Source organism: Pipistrellus hanaki, assembly GCF_964339955.1.
Source record: "Pipistrellus hanaki genome assembly, chromosome: 1".
Lineage (NCBI taxonomy): Eukaryota > Metazoa > Chordata > Mammalia > Chiroptera > Vespertilionidae > Pipistrellus > Pipistrellus hanaki.
In genome coordinates this window covers 58,712,963-58,740,664 of record NC_140503.1, presented here as the reverse complement: position 1 = coordinate 58,740,664, position 27,702 = coordinate 58,712,963, and the positions used below count along the sequence as shown (strand labels likewise).

The 27,702-nt window shown below is 39.1% G+C and overlaps 1 protein-coding gene and 1 long non-coding RNA gene across 2 annotated transcripts; one reads left to right on the top strand and one right to left on the bottom strand.

Moving 5' to 3' along the window:
- LOC311617532 lies at positions 1-2,102 on the top strand. The gene is made up of 3 exons (XR_014794120.1): positions 1-1,539; positions 1,580-1,768; positions 2,015-2,102. It is a non-coding gene; the product is annotated as an uncharacterized lncRNA (long non-coding RNA).
- On the bottom strand, positions 2,018-27,413 carry SLC30A4 (solute carrier family 30 member 4). Its single transcript, XM_084873879.1, has 7 exons — positions 26,586-27,413; positions 20,029-20,175; positions 10,175-10,328; positions 9,176-9,377; positions 8,198-8,303; positions 7,049-7,183; positions 2,018-6,430 (listed from the first exon to the last, which is right to left on the bottom strand). The coding sequence occupies exons 1-7, from the start codon at positions 26,974-26,976 to the stop codon at positions 6,273-6,275; spliced, it is 1,293 nt and encodes a 430-aa protein (XP_084730005.1). The 5' UTR covers positions 26,977-27,413; the 3' UTR covers positions 2,018-6,272.
- Positions 27,414-27,702: the final 289 nt, after the last annotated feature.

The window sequence follows — 27,702 nt, the reverse complement described above, 5'->3', positions numbered from 1 at the left end:
ATTTATTTTAGCATCTGACATGGACCAAAAAAAAAATGACACATCAAAACAGAAATATAGCTAAGTATATAAGTAGATAAACAATACGCAACATCTCTATATTTACTAGAATAATTTATTTAAAACTTTATTTTATTACTATTTTCAAAAATAGTTGTCTTTTCCTAGGTAACTGGAAAACTTTAAAGAACACTATTTTAAAAACCTCACAAATATCTTATTTAGCAGATAAAGTGTTATTTTTCATTTGTGAGCTTTCATTTGGCACAAACTACATAAAGGTACTCATCATACATACATTTTTATTTCCTTTATTTTTGTCATAACTTTAGTAAAAAAAAATTAAAAATCAAGCGAATAAAGCTTTATGATGAAAATTATTATTAGACGATTCTGGTGATCATGTTCTGGGTAGAAAACTGTTTTGCTAGTGAACATTAGATACAGCATATGGTGCATAGGTGACATCTGAAACTTGCTACTCTTTTCCTGTATTTCTGCCCAAACTCCAAGGGGATAAAGACAAGAAAATAGGCGAAGGGAAGAAAAGAGCTTTCAGTAGCCCCCGAGGGACCAGACTCAGCAGCTTCTAAGTTGGCTCTCGAAGGGCTCGCTGCATCTGCATATGCTGCCAGGCCTGAAGGACACAACAGGGACTTCCGCCAGGGGCTGGCAAAGTTCTCCTCTAAAGGGACAGGTGGCGCACGCTGTATATTGTAACTACTTAACTCTGCTCCTGCGGCATGCAAGCTGTCAGACTACACATAACTGACTGTGTGTTTGTGTTTACCATTTTATTTACAGACACTGACATTTTTTTTTTTTTAGGGTGACCTTATCATTTATTATCATAAACTGGCCATTTTGAGAATAAAAGGAGACACTATTAATAATTATGCCAGGACAACGGGCATAATTGAGTGGTCACAGACAAACTGGGATTTCAGCATTGAAATGTAAAGTTCATAGAATTTTCACATCACAAAATATAATTATTCTGCTTTCTAAGAACCATTTTAAAATGTAAAATTCATTCTCGGTTCTTTGGGCCACACAGAGCAGGCTGCAGGCTGGCCCAGCCCGTGAGGTGAGGTGTGCTGACCCCATCTACGTCCTTGGAGACATGAGGCTTCACTCTCGGACTGCACCGTGTCTTCACCAGCCTTACTCTCTCAGGGGCTGCTTTCTGTCCTCTCTGCCGCTGCTGCTGGGCTGGGGGGACATTAAAAATGACTGATATAACGTAAAAAGATGAAGGTCTGTTTATCCTATCTGGAAGATTTTTTTCAGGCTTATTTCTTAAACATCTAAGAGGACATTACAGTCTGAGATTATGAAACTAGATAGGTTATCATCTATTTTCCATTGCTTTTAAAAAAAAATATTTTATTGATTTTTTACAGAGAGGAAGGGAGAGAGATAGAGAGTTAGAAACATCGATGAGAGAGAGTCATTGATCAGCTGCCTCTTGCACATCCCCCACCGGGGATGAGCCCGCAACCAAGGTACATGCCCTTGACTGGAATCGAACCCGGGACCGTTCAGTCCACAGGCCGACGCTCTATCCACTTAGCCAAAGCTCTATCCACTTAGCCAAACTGGTCTCGGCTATTTTCCATTGCTTTTTAAGAAGATATTGGGAGGGCCAATGGTAAGATATGTACACATATAATACCTTAATAAAAAAATGAAAAAAATAAATTACATAGACAAAAAAAGAAGATATGTCTTAAGTCCTACTACTATGACTTACTCAATAAAAACACAGGCATTTAGCCAAGACCGGTTTGGCTCAATGGATAGAGCGTCGGCTTGGGGACTGAAGGGACCAGGGTTCGATTCTGGTTAAGGGCATGTACCTTGGTTGCGGGCATATCCCCAGTAGGGGGTGTGCAAGAGGCAGCTGATCGATGATTCTCTCTCATCGACGTTTCTAGCTCTCTGTCTCTCTCCCTTCCTCTCTGTACAAAATCAATAAAATATATTAAAAACAAAACAAAACAAAAAAACACAGGCATTTAATTTAAGGAACTGCACATTTTCATTTTTAATAAACCACATGGCAAAACAATACTTTATTCAATAAAGGTATAGGAAATTACAATTTAAAAATTGTAAATACAGTACATATACTATACTTTGATTTTAAATTATATGAAGAAACACCAGCTTCCAAATCTTTCTAGAATCAATCATATGCAAAATACTGGTTTCTGAAGGGGTATAAGGAAAAGTACATACAACTTGTTAAACTGCGATATGGCTTACTTAGCAACATCTACTTAGAAAAGCACAAACTTTCCAGGTGTACAGTATCTCCCATGTGCAAAGCGGACACACTGGCACATCCCAGTTTTCTGTTGTGGTTATTTCAGAAAATATGTAATTGCAGTAAATTGACACTGCCAGAGAAAGTCCCCATAAATCTCCCCCCACCTTACTGAAGCTGTTGGTCCTCACAGTGTCACTGGAAGAAGAGGTAAACCCCTTTGCAGCCAGAACTCAGTGACAGGCTGCCCGGACGGGTGCGCATGCGCACACACACAAAATTCAATCCTGAGGAGCTCCCACAAGTTACCCCCTCCGACTTCTGTGCTCCCCGCACCTCCACCAATGATGTCTCTGCCTGGCAATCTCTGACACAAGTCTGAAGCCCTGCCTGGAGATTCACATAACGGGTCTGCAGTTGGGCATTTGGGTTAGAAACATATGAAGCTTAATCAGTTACTTGGAGATCAGACTTGCCTCCCCTCCACACAGCATAGCGAAAAGTCACTTCCTTTGTGACTAATACCCAAATGGCTCAGGAACCAAATGAACTGATCGTATACTTAGGAAGATATTCTGTAACTTTAAGTTTAGTGTATGAAAAGTAGTCAACAGAAAAATTGCCTAAAACCTTGTATTACAGAGGCTCAGTTTCCGTAAGAACACCCTATGCCTTAAGACGAAACAATGAACATAACTGCGTAAGAAGAAAATTAATTTAGCGGATTGTCGTGTTTGAGAAGGGAACGATCTCCCTTCCACAGGAGTGGGGGTGGGAGTTCAAGAAGCACAGGCCGGCGTCTCATTAGCCGTGACCTTCACTTGCGTCTGCAGTGCCGTCTGTTTCTCCCGCCTGCATGCTGTGTCAGAGATTCTGGATCAGAACCATCCGCTGCTGGAGAAACGGTTTTTCCCACCCAGAAGCATCTTTAAAGTGGTGTGTTGTTTCTGAAAGATGTTCCCAGCCCCCCCCCCCCCCCCCCCCCCCACACACACACACATTAAAATGAAAGGGAAGCTGATGTCTATGTCTATTCTGGGAAAATTCTACCAAAGATAAACACTGTCAGTGAGGACCTCTGGGCTCGACAGACAGAACTAGAACACTGAGACTCCCGAGAGCAGGAAACTTCGGCTCAGAAATGGAAATATGGCATCCAGAGTTGAAAAAGAAACAGAAAGATACCCAGTGAGCTGGCACGTAATACTGATGGGAGCCGCAGGTTGTGAAAATCTGGGCTCACGCTCCACAGGCAGAGCTAATGGAAAATGCATGGGAATGACTTCACTTCGGTTCTGCCTTTCAAAGCTGAAATATGTCCTATTCAACGGCATTCCCCACTGTGTATTTCTAAGGCAGCACAGTCATCGACGAAACAATAGGCCTTTTCCTAAGATAAGTCAGAAGGCTGGTCTGGCCAGACTTGTGAAACACAGGTTTATGAACAAAACTAACTTTGATTATTTGCAAATGTTAATGAAAACACATTGCACTGAAGAACTGCCTAGTTTTTGTTATGATGTTTTCCCAGCGAACAATTGTAGGTGTTTATCCAGGCTCAGCTGTGCTTTTCCCAGGACAATGGGCGGCTCTTTCTCTGAGCCTGGCTGCGCTGTGTGGCTGGTGGCTGCAGCTCGGGGGGAAGCACAGACCCCACGCTCTGTGTCTCTGTGTCCGGCACCGTGCGGCCCTTGCTCCCATCTGCTAAGTTCACATCCTTCTCTATAGGTTTTGTCAAGTTACAAAGAGTTAAATCTATCAATTATCAAATCTCACAGACCCAGTAAAATACAAGTATGAAATCTGTAATGAAAAAAAAAAAAAAAAAAAAAGCCACACAAACAACCAAGCACAGAAAACTTCATGTGTACCTAATTTTAAACAGAACTTAAGATTTACAAAAGTTGTCAGTGTTTCTCCATTTTACAAAAGGATCCTTTTCAATCCTCAAATGGATTTCAGACTGTTTTACTCAATAACTTTTCAAGGAACAGGAAGAAGTGAAAAGTCAGATAAACCTTTTTAAGGTAAAAGAAAGTTACAAGAAACGAGCTCAGTAGATATGGGAACAGCTGCAAATGTGGAGAAACCTGTTCACACACAGGCGCCTTCTCTTCCTTCCTCTGCTACGTGTCCAAGGTTCGTAAGTGCCCAGATGTGCACTGACATGCCTCTCGTTTATTCTCACTTGCATTCTACATTTAAGATTATTTTTTTAAAATTCAGGACATTATACAATAAAAAAAGAGTATTTTTTTTTATAAATTCCTAAAATTTTTTAAAAATTAAAATCATTATTTTAAATGGATTCACAATAAGAATCCCATAACATTTTCAATTCAATTCAATAAATTCAATAAATTCTGGGCCTTATTAGGTACCATTACCACTCATGAAACCTTTTGTTGGACACCATCAACTCTTAATACTCTTTTAGGTGAATCCAGGTTTTATCTTAGGTTTACTTAGAGTAACACGGTCCTTGGCAGAAACATGAAATCTGTTTCTTATTCTTCACTTACATTTTACGTCACTGACCTGCCTATCTAAGGATTTTATCTCACAGCCTGTCTGGTATATGTTACTTATCCTGATTCTCTGCTGAAACGGACTCCTCACGTGCACTAAATATAATCCCCAAGCCAACAGTTGACATGAATATTCACAGTTGCCTCTTTAATACAACTGTTACCAGTTAGGTTGCCTTCTGTTTGGAAACGTTTATGCTTAACTTCCCTACCACACAGATCTAATGTCCATCCTATTCCAGTGCTTTAACACATGCACGTGCGCGCGCGCGTGCACACACACACACACACACACACACACACTCCAAAACCCTTAAAATTTTTGTCTTCTCAAAATCATGTCTTCCCCAATCCTTTTCAGTATTTCTGCTATGGTATTATTGGAAAACCTCCAAATTATATCTTAGGGTTTCTGGAGCCTGTGGAGGATTCCTAATTCATATCATCATGCAGAAATTCTCTCTGGAGAAATGCAGTTAATCCGCACGAGAGAGAACCCTGGCCCTCTACAGCTCTACCCTGAAAGGCACGCAGATGACCTGGTATGGAGGCAGGAAGCAAGGTATCAAGCAAACTTTCTGTTCAAACATAAGGCAGTTTCTGAAAGGACAAAGCATCATTGTTTACATTTTGTGTAACTTGCTGTTCGTAAGCAAAGATAAACCCATGGACAATACAAGTGACTTCAGAAAGACTTAAACCTGAAACCCCACACCCCATTCTTGCTCCTATATTTTGTTCAAATTATCATATAGTGATTTCATTTTAAGATTAACTTCTGCCATTCAGAAAACTGAAAAATTTCCATAAGCATTTTAATGACAGTGACCACAATATGTAAAGATTTTGTTCTGATAAAATTACAAATAACCAAAATTTTGAGATTCAAAACCCTGTAATATCTGGAAAATTTTGTTTATAAAGTATAATAATACCATTAAGACTTACTTGTGAAATAAAACATTTCTGAAACATTTAGGAATACATGCTTATTCCACTCTGGATAATTACTAGTACTTTCTGAAATCTGTTGAGAAATACTTTCTGTAAAAAGAGAGAGCTGGTTGTCAAATTCCAGAAGCTGGGTATCAAGATTACATTAAAAAATCAGTTTTCCAGCTCTGGTTTGATAGAAGTGGGCTTTAGAAAGGATTTTTAAATGCAAATACAGAACTCTTGATGCTTCCTTTATGACACATACTCTGTTGTGATTGTGAAGTATGGTCTTCGATTGTCTTCTCTGAGGTATCTGTAGAGTCAGTCTCATTCTGTAAACAGTGTTTTGGAAACATCTTCATCTGAAAACCAGGGAGAAGTCTCACTTTACCATTCGACAGGAACTAGCACTCTCAGGCTGATGCGAGGCCAGTGCATGGGCGCGGCCCTCAGGAATTCCATTCTCCCATCCACGAGTCATTTATTGCTCTCAAGTCTGTGACTGCAGGGTAGATAAGGCAGTAGTCCCCCAGACATTTTCAAATAGAACTGGCGTTCTGACAGTTTGCACAAGTTCTGTCCATGTCTTGCCTGTAACTCTGAAGCTGAATAGTACATTTATACATGCCAAATGTGTTCAACAACAAATGCCTGGCTTTGGACTGTACCTCCTCCCATTTAGATGAACTTCCAGGAACTGCAATGCCAAGAACATATCATTACTATTCATTGTACATTACACATTAGTGAGTAAGACCCATGGAGAAAACAACCTTAGTATACTCTGAACATGTTTTTACTACTTCGATTTCTGCCCGCCTGAAGCTATTGTTAGAGAAGTGTCAGTTTGCCAAGCCAGATCAGCTTCTCGTTATCCCTACCTATCTCTCAGGTCCACTCTTGAGTAGAGAAAGGGATCTTGACATCAATTACTAGTCTTTCATCTTTTGTACTTTTAAAAATAAAACTCATGTATGCGCTATTTTGATAAAAAAAAAATCAAATAAAAAGTATCGATTTATGAAATGGTTTAAAGAAATAAAAACACAGGTTCTAGCTCTTATGTAGAAAAAGCATGGTAAATACACCTAGTGCATTTAATCTGAAGACAAAAATCTCTGTGTTACATCTCATCTCAAAGGGATAAAAAATTATTGCTCTGCTATAAACGACGACCTGCAACTCATCTTTTGAAAAGCCCACACCTTCCCTTAAAACAAATCTTTCCAGAAGTCTTCCTACTTAATTTAAGCACAGCTGTTTAATCCCAAAGACAGAAGTCCACCAACCCCAGTGTTTACCATCAGCAACATACTTAGCTGTATGTGTGCGATGGCCATGGGCTTTCCTGAAGTGAGAGACCAGATGTTTAAATCTTCCACTGAATAGACATCTTCTATTTTCATCAAGGCTTCTTTGATATAGTCAACAGGCAAATGCCTTGGCACACCTATTAGTTCAGAATATATCATTTATAAGTAAAATTTACTTTAGGGGAAAAATTTATCTTAGGGGGGACTTCCCTTCAAAAAACAAACAAACAACTGGCTTTGCTAAATTCATTTAAAAATGAACACTTTCCAATATATTAGTATTTTAAGATAAAACCATGCACACATATAATAAGATATACACAAAAATGTTCATTCTCACTAAAAAGGAATATTAACCAGCCCAGGTTACTTCATTTAACAAATAAGCTAAAATAATAAAAAATAAGAAGAAAAGAACATCCAATGATGGCTAAGCTAGTGTTGAGAACTTATATTTACATGCTTATATGTAATATTGGTAAGGCAGGAATGCTGAAAATATAACAAAGCAGCAAGTTAAATTGAAACTAATAAATTAATAAATCACTAAACATACTTGCATCAGGAATCAAAGAGTTGCATTCTTGTCCTAGCTCTGTATTTGGGTAACAGCATGGCCTTAATCAATTTATGCTACCCCTCTGAACCTCAATTTTCTTTCTTTTTTTTTTCTTTCTTTTTTTTTTTTTATATTTTATTGATTTTTTACAGAGGAGGGGAGAGAGATAGAGAGCTAGAAACGTCGATGAGAGAGAAACATCGACCAGCTGCCTCTTATACATCCCCTACCGGAGATTTGCCTGCAACCAATGTACATGCCCTTGACCGGAATCGAACCTGGGACCCTTCAGTCCGCAGACCGACGCTCTACCACTGAGCCAAACCGGTTTCAGCTGAACCTCAATTTTCTTATTGGAAAATGGGAATAATAATGTCTGTCTTACCTACTTTTCTTAGCTATTATAAGGATCAAATAGGTAACATATGGGAGAGTGCATGGATTCCTACACGTCCTATACATGTAAGGTGGTGTTACTGTAGCCTAGTATCAGTAAAAACAAGAAAAGACATGGCTCCTTCCCCAGGATGTCCCCTGACCCCCAATCTGACTTAGGAATACGTTTACAATGGGGATATTAATGAGATCTTACCTTCTAGTATTATAACTACTGTGTCCCATATAATGCGAAATGTTGTAAAAGCCACAAGTAATGAAAATACATATGTACAGATGGGATCAGCAATCTTGTATTCTGGCTGTGAGGTGACAGATAAAAATTGTGTGATTAAATATTGATAGACATATAATAGGCTGTAAAGCAAACTAAGGAATACTCTGTCCCCTGTCCTCTAGCAGGACTGCACAATATCTCTGAAACCGGGATGCTGCATCTGAGAAACTCTTTCCTGGATTGTTTAAATGCCTTTCCTTGTGGGACCTATTTTCAGCCGTTTAATGGTTTGTTCTATTCTTTTCCTCTGTGCCTTCTCTAAATCGTCCACCCAGAACCACAGAGAGTCAGAGCTAGAAGGAGTGTTAGCAGTCATCAGTTGGATTTAAGCCCCTCATATTAAAGGGGAGGGAACTCAAATTTTGAGTTGAGGGATTTGCTCAAGGGGAAAGCATTAGTGACAGAGCCAATACTAGAACCCAGATCTCTGGACTTCACTACATGCACATTCTAGTACCTGGCAGTTACAGATCAGTTACTTCGTGACGTGATACCATGGTGTTCAGTGCTAACAAAAGAGCTGTATAGACTGGTGGTCAATTAGGTTTGCATAAGTGCAAAATGAATAGGAGTGGCACTGGTGTCCAGTATACTGATGAAAGACAATCAGTTTTAGTTTTTTTGTTTTTTTTTAATTAGTCCATACCCGACTAATCAACTTTTTCCATTGATTTTTAGATAGAAGGGAGAGAAGGATTCAGTGAGGCGGGAGAAAGAGAAACATTGATATGAGAGACACATTGACTGGCTGCCTCCTCCACATGCTCCCACGGGGCAGGGTATTGAACCTGCAACCCTTTGGTGCTCTATCTGATGCTCTAACCAGGGCCAATCCATTTTAGTTTTAATGTTGAAATTAAATATATTTTAAAATAAAAAAACCAGTAATCATAGTACCTTGAATCGTATGATGTAGGCAGCTATTAGCACACCGACACTTTGTACCAAATCCCCCAGCGCGTGTACAAATGCAGCTCTCACTGCCAAGCTGTCCTGCCTATGGTTGTGCCCATACCCAGGACCTATGGTAGGAGAATTTGAAGGCAGGGAGTGGGAATGGGCATGATGGTGTCCAGACTGGTTCAACAGAAACCCCATTCTGTTAAAAAAAAAGGAAAATATTATTATTCTTCCTAATGCTATTGATAAAAATATTTATGACTAATCAGACATGAATGAGGCAACATAGAACTAAATATTTACTATTATAAATATTTGAGCACCTTTTATGTATCAGGTACTATTTTATATGCTGGGTCAAAAGGGTAACTGAGACAGATCCCCATCTGCTTAGAGCTTACGTTCTAGTATGGAAGGCAGAGAAGTTAGCAAATAAATACCTAATGTACTGCTAGACAATGGGAAGGCATTGGAGAAAAGTAAAGCATTGCTGAGGGATGGAGAGTGATGGGGAGAGTGGTCAGAGAAGGCCTCCCTTAGATTCCATCAGAGCAGAGACTTGAATGAAGCCAGGAAGCAAGTTATGGTGGAAGAGTGTTCTAGCAGGAGGAATACCAGGGTAAAGGCCCTGAGATGCAAAGGTGCTCTGTGTGTTTAAAAAAAGGCAAGGCAGCCACTGTGGCTAGAATAAAGTCAGCAAGAGTTTGATGTAGACAGTTATTAGCACACCGACACTTTGTACCAAATCCCCTAAGACATGAGTTGGAGTGGTACACAGGATATTAACTTGGGGTGATTATGATGTGTCAGTGTAGGTTCACCAACTGTAACAACGTACCACTCTAGTGAGGGATGCTGGTAATGGGGGAAGCCATGCACGTGTAGGGGCAGGTTTGTGGGAAATCTTTGTACATTCCCCTCAATTTGCTGTGAACCTAAAACTGCTCTACAGAGTAAAGCCTGTTAAATTAAAAAAAAAAAAAAAATAGAGCTTACATTACGTTGACTGCAACTCCAACAGCTGCGGTAATGAGCATTACATCTCCATTTATTTCATAATTCATATGGATAGTTCTTTGGACAGCTTCATACAGGAGAAATGCCATAAGTATATATACCAACAACACACTAATCATAGCTGACAAAACCTCTGGAGGGAAAATATAAAAAACAAATGTATTTGCAGCATGGTTATTACACCTCATACAAACTAAATATTGTGCAATCTTTTATTTACTTAGATCTCTTTTCCTCTGAGAAGATAAAAGCACTATATCGTTTGTCATGTTTTTCTTTAAAATTATTTTAAATAGCTTGATATTCAACATTTTTTAAAAATTAAGGTAAAGCTGACATTAATAGTTTATTAGTTTCAGATATACTATGTATATTTTTATTTAAAAAGGGTTTAGTAGTTTGGTCTGAATCCCCCACTAACTCATTCCTACCACTTATGTCTTTAAATGCTACTTTCCCCTTATCTCTTTATGGTCAAATTATGTGTGTTTATAGACCAAACACATGGCAAAAAAATGAAAACCTGAGAAAAAATATTTGTAATGTATATGACTGCAGACTAATTTCCCAGTAGGCAAGTACACGTACAAATCATAACAAAGTGAACAACTCATCAGAAAAATGGGTGAAAAGCATAAATAGTAATATACAGAAAATAAACAGAAATGGCCAATTTATCAAAATCAATCAAAATTCATAAATTCAGTAGGATTCCTTATTGGCCCTTACTAAATTGGCAATGATTAAAAATTTTGATACTAGACAGTGTCAGCAAGAATATACTGATGGAAAGATCAAATAAATCTATCTGGAGAGCAGTTACCAAAATTAATGAAAATTTAAAATGCATGTATTCCTCGATCCTAAGAATCTATCTGATATCTATAAGATTTTTCACTGCGGCTTTGTTGGTAGTATCAAGAAAGATCTGGAGACATCCTAAATGTTCCCCAATAAGTAACATAATGGATAAATGGTGGCATATACATATAATGGGATACCATACAACCATTATGTGTAAAGAAGAAAAAATAGGCACATTGGTAACTATAGGAAAGATAGACAAGAAAGTGTTTCATCTGGGAAGTGGGAGGAGGAGCTTGTATTTTTAACTTTATTTTTTTTGGTAATGTTTAAAATGTCTAATTTAACCACAAACATGTATTACCTTTTGACTAAATAAAAACAAACACATTTTTATGCATTCAAGTATTTATAAATGTACTCTGATCCAGGAATTCCTCTTCTAGGAAGGACATACACAGTCATGCCAATTGAGTTGCACATGTGTAAAATGTGATATTTTATGAAGCTATTCATCAAGCACTGTATAAATAGCAAGTAATTGTAAACAATAAAAACGTTATTAGTAGAAGCCTTATAACATGGAATGCTGTGCAGCTGTAAAAAAAGAGTAAGGCTCTTTATGTACTGACAAGGAATAAGTTCCAAAATACAAAGTAAAAAAGCAAAGAACACAATTGTGTATGGTGTTACCATTGTGTGAAAAGAAAAAAGAATAGCCTATCTAATAAAAGAGTAACATGCTACTTAGACCGGATGGCAGAATGACCTTCCAAATGACCAGTGGGTGGGGGGTGGGCTTCAAGGGCCTACTCTTGAATGAATTTTGTGCATTGGGCCTCTAGTATATAAATAATGATCTGTAAATGCAGATCTGGAAGGATGTACAAAATACTGATAAAAAACTGGTTATGAGGAGAATGGGTGAGGAGACAGGGATGGCTTTGTTCTATATATGCTTTCATACCAGATAAATTTTCTACCATATGAGTATAAAGTACAGATAATTTTATATATTTTCAAAATAACAAAAAATAGGCAATGTAAAATATATATTAAATAAATAAATAATATTGTTATATAAAACAAATGTTGACATTCTAAACAAGAAAATATATATTTTTAAAATATATTTTATTGATTTTTACAGAGAAGAAGGGAGAGAGACAGAGAGCTAGAAACGTCGATGAGAGAGAAACATCGACCAGCTGCCTCTTATACATCCCCTACCGGGGATGTGCCCGCAACCAATGTACATGTCCTTGACTGGAATCGAACCCGGGACCTTTCAGTCCGCAGACCGACGCTCTACCACTGAGCCAAACCGGTTTCAGCAAGAAAATACTTTTAAAGAAAATTTTCCTTTAGAGACACCAGACATTAATCCTGTTAAGTTGTTAAAAGGTTAAGGAATCTGGAAAACTGTTATCTGGGTTGACTCATTGCTCAAAGGTTCCAGGTAGTTCAAGTATATTGAACTTTGATACATTTTTATTCCAACCTTTAACTTACAATACAGAAAAATTACCTAGAAGTTAGAAACTATTTCCTGAAGACATTTCATTAATTTAGGTGAAATTCCAATAAAAGTTTGTACATGAACAGAACTAATGTTGGAATAAGACAAATAAACACAATTACTACTCTACTCAGAACCATAGTACACTGTAAGTCACTCAATAGCCCAATCAGTTATCAGATCAGTTTTGAGAGAGAGAGATCAACCACATTCATATAACTTTTATTATAGTATATTGTTATAATTTTTCTACTTTATTATTGTTGTTAATCTTTTTACTGTGCCTAATATAGAAATTAAACTTTATCATAGATATAGGTATAAAAAAATAGCACAGTATATGTAGGGTTAGATACTATCCACAGTTTTAGGCATCCACTGGGGTCTTGGGATATATCCTCTATGAATAAAGGTTATTTATTAAATAACCCCAAAGAAAAAGTAAATAGGTTAAAATAATTTAGCCAAATATAAGACATAAAACACATGAATTTATTGTCTAAAGTTATAGCTGCTGATGGTAAAATACACACATAAATAACAAAGAAAAATGAAATAATTAAAATATTTTAAACTGCCGAAACCGGTTTGGCTCAGTGGATAGAGCGTCAGCCTGTGGACTGAAAGGTCCCGGGTTCGATTCCGGGCAAGGGCATGTACCTGGGTTGCGGGCACATCCCCTGTAGGGGGTGTACAAGAGGCAGCTGATCGATGATTCTCATGGATGTTTCTAACTCTCTATCCCTTTACTTTCCTCTCTGTAAAAAAAAATCAATAAAATGTATTAAAAAAAAATAAAGTATTTTAAACTGTAAAATTTTATGTACTGATGATAGCCTCATTTTACTCACCAAAAAAAGAACTTTCTCTTTAAAATTGGTATTTAAAAAATATTAATCCAAAAAAAGTTACCAACCCTATTCAAATTCTTCCTTAAAAAGACAATGTCAAGGTTGTACTAGCAATTAGGCCACCATAGCAATAACATTTTTAAATGAGCAATTATAAAGCAATATAACTTATATTTAAATACACAAAGATGTAATTGCTTATAAAAATCTATAATCAACAATTTAAAATACTTTCAAAACCTCCTACTATTGGCTTGACCCATACTTTCCAGTTTTTCAGTTTTCCCAGGATAGTTCCAATTTATGCCTTTGTCCTGGCATAATTATTAAAGAGTGTTCCATTTCACTCTCAAAAGTGTCCTGATTTGAATGATAAGTTCTATAGTTACTCTAGTTATGCAAGTTAAATTTGCATTTAGTTAAAAAACAAATGCTATATTAATATAACTATGTGCCATGCAATATTTCAGACACATTGGATATCATATAATATTTCAGAGGAATAGGGAATGTGTGGCATGCATGAGCTAAATCCGGTAAGCCCACATCCCAGTAATAATTTAGCTAAACACTTAAAATTACCTTTTTGTGAATTCTCAGATATGACAAAACCACCTTCAGAATAATGTAAAATGAAAGTCAAACTATAGGATAAACAGAGTTCTTTGTTTGGCAAGGAAGATTCCAGCCCACTAGGAGCTGAGAATGCAGTTTTTCACAATATAGTTTTCTCCCAGAGAGTAGCCGAAAAGGGATCCCAATGACTTCCCACAGTTAAGAGTAACGGAATTCAGCGGATTCCTAGAAATTCCTAAATGACATATTAAGATACTGTCATCAATGATATCCCCTTTCCAGCAATCCATCCAAGGAATGTCCTCACATCGAGTTCCCTTGGTGAAAAGCAAAGACATCCACTCGTTAGTTTTTATTCTAATTGACTGTAAAAATGTCTTCTCGCTAGAAAACCGATAAATGCAAAAGAAAAGCACACACAGAATTTTAAGTAAAATTTTAGGACTGAGATTTATAATTGAGAAGTTTAAGGCATATATAATTCTACATAGCTAAAAATCCTAATAATAGTAATATGACCATTTTGTTCTGATAAAATGAACAAAAAGTTCTTTCATTGTGAATGAAACTTTGGTGAAATATGAATAGGACTAATTAGTGTTTAACATTTTTGCCTAGTATTTTTAACATGATGGAATGCAGATAAATAGAGGCACAATGCTTTTTTCCTCCAACAACGTTTAACAGAGGGAAATTATCATTCAACAATGAAATTATGACTTGCTCCAATCTTCTCATTCTTGCTCTGGGTTGGTCTGGTCACATAATGTATAATAAAGTTTTTCAAGACAAAGGAGTACATCACATATACAGACTATTCACTTTCTAAAGGAGACCCAGGAACTTCCACAACTAAAACCCTAGATTTCTGTGAAAGTTACTACCCCATTAGCTTCGGAAAACTTGACTAAATGGAAATTTAACCAAAGTAAAAAACTCTCAAAAGATATTTTTGTGAAAATTCTTGAAAACCTATTATTAAGTAGTTCTAACATATTTTACTACTTTATGCACAAATAATTAAATCACTACACTCAGCTGAACTAGTATTGAAGTAGTGTGAATAAACAGTTTTGGTTTGAATGGCCAATAAATTGGTGAAAGAAAAATTAATTGGGAGAAAACACAGATGATTAATCAGTTTTGCTAGTACCATAAAATACAAAAAATGTTTATGTACATTTTAACATCTATAAATTGCCAAAACTAGAGGTTTTCAATGTTCATATGAAAAATATTGAGTTCTTTTCCAACCTTTGTTATTCTCCATCATAGTACCTTATTCTTTTCTTTGTAGCATTTAATACAATTTATGAGTATGTTGTGCTTATGGTACATATTTACTGCCTGTCTCCCCACACTGTACTATTATTCATTCACTGAACAAGTAACTATTGAGTGCCTACTCAGTGAATGAGTAACAATCTGTTTCAACTATGTAAAACCACTCTCAGTCCCAGCACATTTATTTTTGTGTGAGTGCTGTTTAGATGTACTGGCCTATGTTAACTGTTAACTTTACTAACACTGTGATGACAATAATGAATACATTTCCCTTAAATTATATAATGTTGTCTTTCTTTTTCTTTTTTATTTTCTTTAATTGATTTTTTAAAGAGAGGAAGAGAGAGGGATAGAGAGTTAGAAACATCGATGAGAGAGAATCATCGATCAGCTGCCTCTTGCCCACCCCTTACTGGGGATGTGCCTGCAACCAAGGTACATGCCCTTGACGGGAATCGAACCCGGGACCTTTCAGTCCGCAGGCTGACACTCTATCCACTGAGCCAAACCGGTTTCGGCATAATTTTGTCTTTCTATTGCCTCAAGGAACTACACATAGCACATCTAAAAACCAAATTCAGAGGTCTATAGAAATCAATAGGAAAGGAAAGTGGAGATATATCTCTCTCCCACTTCCTTTTATGCTATTTCTCTTTTCTACCTTCATCCTATAGAAGAAAGGAAGGAAAGAGGAGAAAAATCAGTGAGCTATATTGGATCTGCCTAGGACTAATCTAATCTTTGTATTTCAACGCAACCATAGATAACCCAACAACACTCAGGCTAAAGACATCATATAGGATTTCCAGTGGCCCACTTCTGCCACCAGAATGTCAAGCGAAACTGCAAAGTCGGTCTTTGGATCCTCTCACCTCCTATTCTAAGTAATCTCCTATTTTCTACCTTCTTACTGTTTTCTCTATTCATACTCAAGATACTCCAGTTGACTTTTGACTAGCCAACATTGACTACCTCACTCATGTCTTCTGCCTCAATAAAAATTCTGAATTCTAGGAAGTACCTATTCTTTACCTAGAGATGTACATGTGATATGAATTAATTCTCACTAAGATGTGAATAATGAGTAGGCATAACTCGTATCAGAGGGGGAGGAAGTTATTAAAATGAATCACTAACTAGAGAGAAGAGTGGTTTTTTTTTTGGCTGCATATTTGGGGGAAGACAATTTTTAGTTGAATACTTTCTGCTAAATACTTTAGCATCAGAGAATAAAAAACAAACTAGGTAGAATTAGTATTATCATCATATACCTATCCCAAAACAACAGTCATCTAGTCGGATCAGCCAAGGCCTTTGCTTAGTAGAACTACATACTACAAAAGACTCCCACACTATCACTTTGCCACTAACCTAGGCTGATGAGCTGCATTACCAAACTGTAGATCTTGCTTTTTATTTCAAATGCAGACAACTCTGCCTACTACATCCTATCACATGACCGCTATCTTTATCTAATCCATCCAGCCTCTTCAGCCCCAGAAATGAAAGAATAAAGTCAATTATACTCATAATCCTCAGAGAAGGAATAAAGCAAGCAAGCAAGGGGATGTTCTCTTTAGAACAGCATGTCCCCTCGGTCTGGGAGACAGTGCCATTCTGCCTAAGGGTTTGTGGAATTTCTCCCCACAGTGTGGTTTCATTAAGTTTTAAATTTTATTAACTTCCAGGATGAGAGGGCAAACAACCCAGTCAAATATATTTAGGCACTTAAAAATAACTCACATGTGGTTTTTACCCTCCTCTCCCTCTTCCCATAAAAGAGCTGCCACCATAGTTTACTGAAAGGAATAAAGAAAGAAAAGGAAAAAAAAAAAAAAAAGAAAGTCCTGAATGATTTTACACAATCTATGAGTTCACACGAAGGAAAGGAAAAGACCAACAGACTGGTACTGATTCCTTGGGTTTACCCTTCAAACCTATACGACCTTTCTTTCACCATGATGGCATGATTTTTGCTAAAATATTGTTGCATTGCCAAAAATGTTACCAAAGACCCAAGTCAAAAAGCACATCTTTTAAATTTGTTAATCATCAGATTGAATCATCTGACTTTTCTCCTACCTAGCTGAGACAGTTATGCTGAAAGAATAAGAATTTTGATATGGAAACAAGAGAAGGCAGGCAATTTAGAAGCATGCGTCATTTTGAGAGATATAAAGTCTAGTAGAAGAGGGAAGGAAAATATAACTGAAACTAATATTTATTGGAAATTTACTCTGTGCCAGGTATCCTGTTAGGCTTACCACCTTCCCTTATGTATTTTTCACAATTCTGCAATGTAAGTATTATCATTCATATTTTATAGAAGAAATTCATACTTGGTTATATAGTCATTCAATTAATTCCCTTTTCAGCCCCAATTCTCACTTCTGATGCTCTGCTCTGAGCCTTCTTTGGAGATCTGTTGGGCTGACCCAGTTCCTAGCATGCTGTACTCTAGGCTGCAGCTTCTTGGCTTGTTTCTCCTTCAACCTACTCCCATCTACTTTCTTTCAGAGATTTCTGGAAATTTCTTGTTTATTGGTGACCCAGTATTGACTTCCCTTTGTTGTTTTGATACTTTTTATTTCAATGGACTCTCCGGAGAGACAGGAGTCAAATGCTGATATCTAGTCCACCATCCTGAACTTAGTATTTGTAGGGAAAGGGAAATACCTGGCAGTCTGTAGGAATTTTGAGAGATACAATAGGACCAGTCAGTTCTAGTTTCTCTCATCTTTTTATAGTGCTAATAAACTATGAAGAAACAAAGTGACCATCGAGGTAAATACTATATAGTTTGCACTCACTAGAGAGCCCAAGTACTTCTTTGATATTTAATAGAATTTTCATGATTATTGGCTTTTAATTTATTATATGTAGGACTTCCTATGTTGTATTACTGCATATTTCTGGGATGCAGTGCCACTGACTTCATTAAATGAAATGTACTTTCTCAAATAGTGCTAGAGGGCAAAAATCCCTATTCTAGGATACTATGTTTTAGATCTTAAATTGCAGGTGTCTAAATCACAATAAAATTGGAAAACAAATTTTTTTTTTTAAAGGAGAGAGTGTGTGGGGGGGGGCGGGGGAGGGAGAGAAGGGAGGGAGGAAGGAAAGAGGGAGGGAGGGAAGAAAGGAGGGAAGGAGGGAGGAAGGACAGAAAGGAGCATTGATTGGCTGCCTCTCGTACATGCATGCCCTGACCAGGGATCTAACCTGCAATCTAGCTATGTGCCCTGACTGGGAATCGAACCCACAACCTTTTGGTGTATGAAACCACACTCCAACCAAGCCATCAGGTCAGGGCAATTTTAAAGTTGAAAAAACCCCTCAAGTCAATAAATTAACAAATGAATGCTATGTTGGAAAGTAGTGGGTTTCTTTTAGGACACATCCAAATGTATTATGTAGTGGCTTAAAAAATAACAGAAAAGCCTCACTCCAGGCTTTAGTTCTCTTGTATAGCAGTTGAGAGTGCTGAAGAGTGGAGATGCCAGGTTGTTTCCCAGCCTGATGTCAACTATTCAGCTAAAATGTCAAATTATATACTAGAAGACCCAGTGATTACCTTTTAGAAGACCTAGATACGGAGTTAGTATTAGGTCAAAAAGTAACACAGAAGGGGAGGAAATGATTGATATATTAGCCAAGAGTCTACACAAAATAAAAAACAATATACTAATTCTGGTTCTTTAAAACAGGTTTTACTGAAGCTACCTAAATGTCACCTTTTGGGTTCTGAGCAAATGACATGAGGTCATATGGCACTTCACATAATAGTAAAGGCAATTATTTTATATGTATTTTTTAAATAAGCAAAAAATTAAAAAATAGTAACATAGCAAGAAGCAGTTGTATTTGACTATATATGATTTTAACCTTAATTAAATATTAATGTTTAAAATAGTAAAATAAAATGTGATCATTGTTAATGAAAAAAATGCATGACACTTGTTACAACATGGTAAAGAACACTTTATTCAAGAGGAGAAGCTACTGAGATAGATAGGCCTAGGGACCACTGCAATGGTATTTAGCAGTGGGGGAGAGAGTTTGGGCTCAACTCTGAATACTGTATGGACAAATGGGAATTTATAGCCAAGAAGCAGGTTGGGAATCTGTGGGTGAAAAATTACTGAGGAAACATCAGGAGTGAGGGGGATTCTGATAAAACTGACAGAACAGAAGTCTTGTGAAGACAGGCTGTGGTGGCAAGACATCACTTGAAGGATAACTGGTAAGATATTGAGAGTGGAAGGCTTGGGAGAAGGTTCAGGAGACTGACTAAAATGTGATTAAGCAAAGAATCTTTGTCAGCATTTTCAGAATTGTGTTGATACAGTGGCCTCAATGAAGGTCAGCCACACAGTATCTGTTATACGTATTACAGTGATACTTAAAATCTTGGCCACAGTAGCCTTGGTTGAAATAACCTGAAGTAAAAGAAAGAAGCTAATGCTCATTAATGAATTACACTTACATAATTTTGCTTGATTCAATAAACTGAAGGTAAACTTCTTGTATGATAACATCATTAGGACATAGGGAAATCATTTACAAATTACTGATTATCATATAATTTTATATGTGTAAACTGTTCAGCTGACTGGGCTGAAGTTCAGTACATGGGAAGAAATGTATCTGAGTAAATCCTGTTCACCCATTTTAATTTGCTTTGTTCATCTATTTCAACAGGCTTATCACCAGAAAGATTTCAGCTAATCAAAGGTTATAGTCCGTTATTGGTTTACCATAAAATGCTATAATCTAAAAAACACCTCCCAATTACCTACCTAAGCGATGAAATCCAAAGGTGAATCTTCTGGTTGGCGATTTTGAAGACAGCCACAAAGCAAGCAGGGTCAGTATGATAGCACTTAAGTCAGTTAACATATGAAGGGCATCTGTCATGATTGCTAGGCTATTGGCAATGTATCCACCTTAGAGTAAGGATAAGAGGGAAGAAGGAATATGTTAACTACAATAAATGTAATAAACACAAAAATATGTAACATCCTACAAAACATGGACTTCTAACTAAATCTTTATCCTATTATAATGAAATCAAGGTAACTGAAATTTTAAGCAAAACGTTAAATATGCATGTATTTTTCTAGTGAGAATGTCCATTTCTATGAATTGATTCTCTGAGGAGTCAACAACCTTAAAGAAGAATCACTAACCAGGGGCTAATACATAAAGAAGAATTTTGTTTTAGCACTGCAGCTTTTACTCAACCAACTGTCCTACTCTTAGTGGAATTAATAACCACAAAATCTACATATTACAATAAAGCTGAAGGAAAGGTAAGTACTCATTGTTTGGGAGAGTTTGAACATAAAATTAAACTGAAGAAACTCGTAAAACGTACATTAGCTTAAAATAAAAGATACAAATAACGGATTCAATTGGGTACACAACAGCAATGTCTCCTAATAGAGAGATAAAAGGTGGTATTTAAAATACACAATTTTGCCCTAACCGGTTTGGTTCAGTGGATAGAGCATTGGCCTGCAGACTGAAGGGTCTCAGGTTTGATTCTGGTCAAGAGCATGTGCCTTGGTTGCGGGCACATCCCCAGCAGGGGGTATGCAGATGGTGGCTGATCCATGTTTCTCTCTCATTGATGTTTCTAACTCTATCCCTCCGTTCCTCTCTGTAAAAAATCAATAATACATATATTTAATAAAATAAAACACAATTTTAAATTTTATATTGATTTTCTAGACATTTTATATATATACACACACATAATTTCACATATATGTCTGTGTGTGTTGTTCCATTATGGTTATATAATTTTCCTATTACCCATCCATTGCGTAAGCTTTTATAATATAATACAGAGTATTCAAACTTTCATGGGTACCAGAATCATTTGGAAGTTTTGTAAAACTGCAGATTGCTTGACCTCTTAGAATCTCTAATTAAGTAGGTTTGGATGGGACCTGAGAATTTACATTTCCAACATGTTCCCAGTGAGGCTGATGCTTCTGGGCTCAGAACCACACTTTGAGAATCACTGTTATGCTGTATTAGTGGTTCATGCACATTGAAAGAAAATTAAGAAATATTTCAATATCACTATTTGCTTTATCTCTATAATAGAATGTCAACCAAACTCAGGATTGACAATGACAGATTGAAACACATGCATGCAATTGGCACGAGCAGGAGCTTTATATGTATCAACGTTTATTTTAAATTGCCAGTGCGTGTAATATGTATTGGCTGGTTGATCAGTTGGATGGTTGGACAGATGGTCGGTTGGTCACTTAGCTTTTTATACATATAGATAGTGGAACTTCATGGTCAGGGTGTCTTGACATGCTAGTGTGCTGGGTTGCTGATCTCCCTATTTCTAAGATGATTGTGCAGAGCCAGAAGCAGCAGAACTGGAGGCAGTGATTTTGTAGTCACATCCATGTACTCTAGGGTGTTCTATACAAATATAATTTTTATGTACAGCAGGTCCTCAGGTTACATCAGAGACCCATTTCTATGGCGAGATGTAACGCGATTTGCTGAAAGTCAGAACCCATCTACATAAACACCTATGTCACTCACATGGAGCATATACACAGCAGTAGTGAAGTGAAACAGTAAAAAAAAATATAAAAGATAACAATTACTGACATTTACTTGTGGTAAATAAATAATAAAAACATAAAGCACATATGCATATATGCTGAAATGATAGAACTTTTTTTCTTATATAAATACTGTGAACGGGAGATGGCGATGTAACCATGAAATGATGTACGTCGAGTCTGATGTAACCTGAGGACTTCCTGTATTCCCTGACATGAAAATGCTGGAAATCACTGAGAAAAAATACAGGTTGGTTGTTAATAACATGGGGCTTTGGAATCTCAGAGATTCTAAGCTAGTTACTTGCTAACATTTTGAGCCCCATTATTATAAAAGGAGGGTATGTTAAAGCCACGTTGTCCAACAGAACTTTCTGAGATGATGGAAATGTCCATCTATACTGTCTACTAGTCATATGTAGCCACTAGTCATATGTGACTTTTGAACATTTAAAAGATGGCTAGTGTAACTGAGAAACTGAATTAAATTAATTTAATTTTATTAACCTAAATTTACAGAGCCACACGTTGGTGATCATCAGCAAAAATAGCAGAGTAGGGACCTCTGAAAATCATCTTCATAAAAGCAATAAGAACATGGACAAATCAGCTTATTTAAAACTCTAGAAATTACCTGAAAACTGTTACAGGTAGCTTTTATTCAAGGGAAATGGCGGAATCTTGGTAAGAATAGTGAGCTCTGTGGCTTTTCCCCGTATGTAGCTTTTTGGTAACCTTGAACACCAACAAGTGGCAATCCCAGTGAAAACCTCAGCAGGGCAGCCACTGCAAGGGATAGAATAGGGTTGGAGCTCCTTAAGAGCCCCATTCCCAGAGCAATGTCTTTCATTTGACCTTGTCTCATAGTTCCCGGGAAGACCATACTTGCCAGGCTGTTTTTTCTTTTACTTGACTTGGAGTTCTGCCCTGTGCAAAAACAATCGGAGGCAATAGATAACAATGTGTTCCCCGTGTTCTGAAATTCAAAATAATGTACCCAATCTGCTGGGCTTTTGTTGACTCCTTCAATCTGCAAATGTATACCTTTCAGTTCTGGGGACATTTTCTAAACTACTGTAATACCCTCTCATCTAAAGGGGATATATTCTAAGACCCCTAGTGGACGCTGGAAACTGTGGCTAGTGTTGAACCCTATATATACTATGTTCCTATACAGATACCTATGATAACGTTTATGGCTTCTCTATGGCATAGGTGAGTTGTCAGCATTTTGGGGCCATTACTAAGTAAATAAGGATTATTTGAAGACAAGCACTGTGGACATCATGACAATCAAAAAGCCTACCATGTGATTGTCAGGATGGATAGTGTGGACAAAGGGATAATTCACGTCTTGGGCAGGATGGAGCAGGACAGTGTGAGATTTCATCGTGTTAATCAGAACCAGTGCATATTTGAAAACTTATGAATTGTTTATTTTGGGAATTTTCCATATAATATTTTTGGACTATGGTTGACCACGGGTAACTGAAACTTGTGGAAAGTAAAACCACAGATAAGGGAGGACTACTGTATGTTGCTGATTTCTTTCCTTCTGCTTTCATTGTTCTTTAAACTTCTATTACTTGATGTTTGGACTAATGTACTAATTTTCTTGCATTTTTTCTCCTATTACCCATTTCTACTTTTTTTGCTCTCCTCTTGTCAGAGATTACCTTAGTTCATCTTCCAACTTTTCTGTGGAGTTAAAAATATTTTTTGTGTTTTTATTGTTTAAAAGATTTTTTAAAAAACTTTCCCTAAGGGTACTTTCTCCATTGATTTTTAGACAATGTGGAAGGGAAGGAGGATGGGGGGAGGGAGAGAGAGAAACATTGACATGAGAGACACATGGGTTGTTTGCCTCCCACCCAAGGTTGGGGCTGGAAACCCACAACTAAGGGAGGTGCCTTTGACCGTGATTCAAAACCACAACCCTTTGGTCCTACTTCTAACCACTGAGCAACAGGGCAGGGCTAAAAGCTCTCATTCCACCCCCCCCCCCCCCAAATTTATTTAGCAAGATCAGCACCTCCTGGGAACTTGTTAGAAATGCAAACTCACAGGCCAGATCCCATAACTACTGAATTAGAAACTCTGGCCCAGCGTTGTGTTTAAGTTCTCTAGGTGTTTCTGATGCATTAGATTGGTTTTGGCTTTCCCTATTGCTTGCTTAGGAGTTGGCTTCCTTGGATCTATTAAGCCAGTTTCCTCCTTTATCAGTTTCCTATATAGTTTCCCAAATTTGTGTTGTTGTTGTCTCCATTCCAGTTTTCCACATCTGTGTGGATATACATATCCCTTTATTGTCGTTTAAAAGAGGCTTCAGGAGAGAGTACAATTAGATGAATGAGTTCATTTGCCATCTTTATCTGCACTCACTTTTTAAACTTTTTCACTTCAATAAAAATGCAGTTGTTAATCAACAACACTGTTATTAAACTCAAGGACACTTCAGTTCTCATCTTATTGGACCTCTTGCAGCTTCAACTTATTTATTGCCACTTTGAAATACTCCCTTTTCTTGGATTCTGAGATACCTGTTTGCTTTCTGCTTGATTTCTAAAGTTGGAGTTCCTCCAGACTTGGCTCTTTAGGTGACTTTTTCCATTCCCACGGCATTACATATCTCTACCTTGACCTCTTTTCTGAACTGTAGACTCATATGCTCACTAGATATATTTACTTGGCTATTTCACGTACATGTGAGAACACGTTTAAAACAGCCATAGCTAAATCCTGCTCTATATTTTCTCCCTGCTTCATAAATTACATACATTTCCATACACTCAGCTGCTTAGGTGAGAAACTTCAGAATTATTGCTGACACTGCTCTCCCCTCAACCACCACAGCCAAACCACTAGCCAAGTTTGCCAATGTTACCTCTAGAATGTTTCTCAACCAGTAAGCACATTTTTCTCAAGCCACTTTGGTCCAAGCCATAATAGTCTCTTGTCTGGATCTCTGCAATAGTTGTTTCCATTTCTGCACCCTCCAATCCATTCTCCATGTAAGAGCCAGAGTAATCTTTTAAAAAGGTAAATCCTAACACGTTACACTCTGCTTAAAAGCCTTCACTGGCTTCCCATTGTATTTAGAATGAAAAACTACACTCATTTAACACGGTCCACTTAATACAGGACCTACCTGATCTGGTTCCCCTGCCTCTTCCCTTCTTGTTTACTACATTGCAGCCAAGCTGTTTATCCTCTAACACAATAAAAACGAACTCAACAGAAATTTAATGAGTGTCTATTCTGTGCCAATTATTGTTCTAGGTGCTGGGAATTCAGCTTACATTTCAGTGGAGAAAGACAAGATGTTACACAAGTAAATATACTAAAACTAGGAAATATACACACAAGATAATCTCAGCTGTAGGGGGCTTTTACAGTTGGGGAGGGAGCAGGGGGGAAGGAAGGTTTAGTTAGAAAGGGCTCTCAGAGGTTTCTTTTGAGATGAGACATAAATGACAAGAAACCTGCCAAGAGAAGATTTGGGAAAAGTCAATCCAAATAAGCAGTATTTTTCAAATTGCAGACCCTGCTCTATTTGTGGACCCATGAAATCAATTTAAGTGGGGTGGAACCACAACTGAAAAAATACTAGAAGACATTACATGAAATAAAACTTTTCAGTTATCCATATGTATTTATACACGTGTATATGTTCAGTTATACATAGGCATGATGCACACCTACATGAATCACAGTGTTAACTGTATTTCTTACTCTAGTGACCTCAAAATAACCTGTGAAGGCCTGAAGGGCAGGAAAGAGCTTTGTGAGTTATAGGGGAAAGGTGGCCAGCATGGCTGAAGAGAGCGCGGGGGAGGAGTGATAGGAAATGAGGTAGGAAATGTAGGTAGTTTTCCTACATTGAACCATCCAACCAGCACCTCAAACCTGGACTGTGGCCACCTCTCTTCTCACCATGGCTCCCCGCGAAGAGACACCGTGGGAGAGTGGCCTCTCTGCGTTAATGTCACTTCGTAAGCGGTTATTAAGGCAAGTTAGCAGTTACACTAATGTGACTGTGAAATGTATTTTATAGTGAGAATGTATTTAAGTAATTAAAAAATGAAAAATAAGCCAAGTTCATAAACCCCGGGGGAGCCATTTTCCTGGTTCCTCTCAGATTCTCCTTATAATGAAAAACTTTCAGGTTAGTTGGTAGTATTTAATGTTGCAAATCTCTTGGATATATATAAATCTAACAGGAAGTAGCATAGAGACCACCCAAGTCATAGGTAAGGGGAGGGAAAAAAAAAAGTCAAAGAGACTGGGACTGTAGGTGTGACTCTTCCATTAACCACCGATTTCCTCCCAACTTCCTGACCCCCCTCAGGCCCTCAGATTCCCTACGAAAAAGGGGGGGAAGGGGAGGCCTGAGCCTGCAGGTGTTCAGTGAGGTCCTTTCCTACCGTAACATTTTATGGTTCTAAGTAACTTTAGAATTATTATTATTATTATTATTATTACTATTTTAAACCTTGCAAGCATTAACCTGGTGTTTCATCACAATTCTTTTAGAAGAAAAGAGGAAGTTACAGGATGTACAGTGAAGGTAAACAATAAATTTATGTTGTAGATTGACCCGCACTTTGGAACGGTGTGGACTTTTCACACCACAAGAGATGAGTCTCTCTTGCTAGAGAGCAAGCAAGCTTCCCGAAAAGAACGTTTTAAACCTCCCATCCCGTGCACCCAGAGCAGCCGGACACCATGGAAATGGCAAGTGAGTTGGCTCCACCGCTCACCTACGAGTTCTCCAGCCATGAACAGCAAGTACAGCACGGCGGCGATGGTCAGCCGGGTCTTCACCTTCCTCTGGGCCAGCCGCTCCCGGCGCCGGCTGCAGCTGTCGCAGGGGTCCGCCTTCAGGCTCAGGCGGCTGCGGGGCAGCGGCAGGTCCTGGTCCAGCAGCGAGTCGTCGTCGGCCTGGAGGGCCGGGTGCGCCCCGTTCGCAGGCCTCTCCGGGGCTTCGGAGCCGTCGTCGGCCACCACCACGCGAAGTTTGTTAAACCGGGAGAGCCCCTCGTCGCCCGCCTCGTCCGAGAAGTCGAAGGCGCTGGTGTCATTCAGAAACAGCGGCGCGTCGTCCTTCCGCAGCAGAGATTTGAGGCGCTTCCACGCGCCGGCCCCGGCCATGGCAGAGGCTGCGCGCCGCGCGCGGAACGGCCCGCGGCTGCAGGGACCGCCGGCCGGCGGGGCGGCCCCTACCTCACCGCCGCGCGTCCCTCCCCATCGCGTGGGACCCGAAGCACGTTCGACATTAAAGGCGCCCCATCGCAGCCCGCAAGTGGGTGCCGGAGCCCGGGCGGCGGCGGGGGGCGCAGGGCGGGCGGGGAGGAGGCGCCGCGGCTCCGCGAGGGGGCGGCGCGTCGGTGTGGGGCGCCGCCGCGGGGCCGCCGCTCATCTCCCCGCCCCCGCTCGGCTCGGCTCGGCCCGGAGCCGCGGGGGAGCGGGGCTGGTCTCGCCTGCAGCGCCCGCAGCGCCCGCAGCGCCAGGCCGGCTCCGCGGGTCTGACAGGTCCGCGCCCCGGCGCCCGCGGCCACCGCCTCTCCCCGCCCTTCCCGAGCCCGCCCGCCCGCGCGCGCGTGCGCCGGAGCGGCCGCGGGCGAGGCGCGCGCGGGAGGGGGCGCCGCGGGGACGCGCGGGCCGGCGCGCAGGGGCGCGCGCTCTGCGTCCCCCGGACCCTCGCTCGGGTCCCGCCGGCCCGGCCCCGCGCGCCCGCCTTTGCGCGAGGGATGCACACGGGCGCGGCCCCAGCCCCGCGGGCCCTCCCACGTCCCCTCGTGGGGAGACAGAGGATGGGGACCCGCTTGGCCTGGGAATTCGCTCTACGGAACCAGGGCCTGGCGGGGGGGCGGGGTG

Excerpts from the sequence above, each read along its gene's own strand:
- SLC30A4 (XM_084873879.1), bottom strand. The coding sequence starts at position 26,976 with ATGGCCGGGGCCGGCGCGTGGAAGCGCCTCAAATCTCTGCTGCGGAAG. Across the intron at positions 9,378-10,174 it reads GGAGTTGCAGTCAACGTAAT|AATGGGGTTTCTGTTGAACC; the intron begins GTAAGCTCTATT and ends TTTTTTTAACAG. Across the intron at positions 8,304-9,175 it reads CCTACATCATACGATTCAAG|CCAGAATACAAGATTGCTGA; the intron begins GTACTATGATTA and ends GTCACCTCACAG.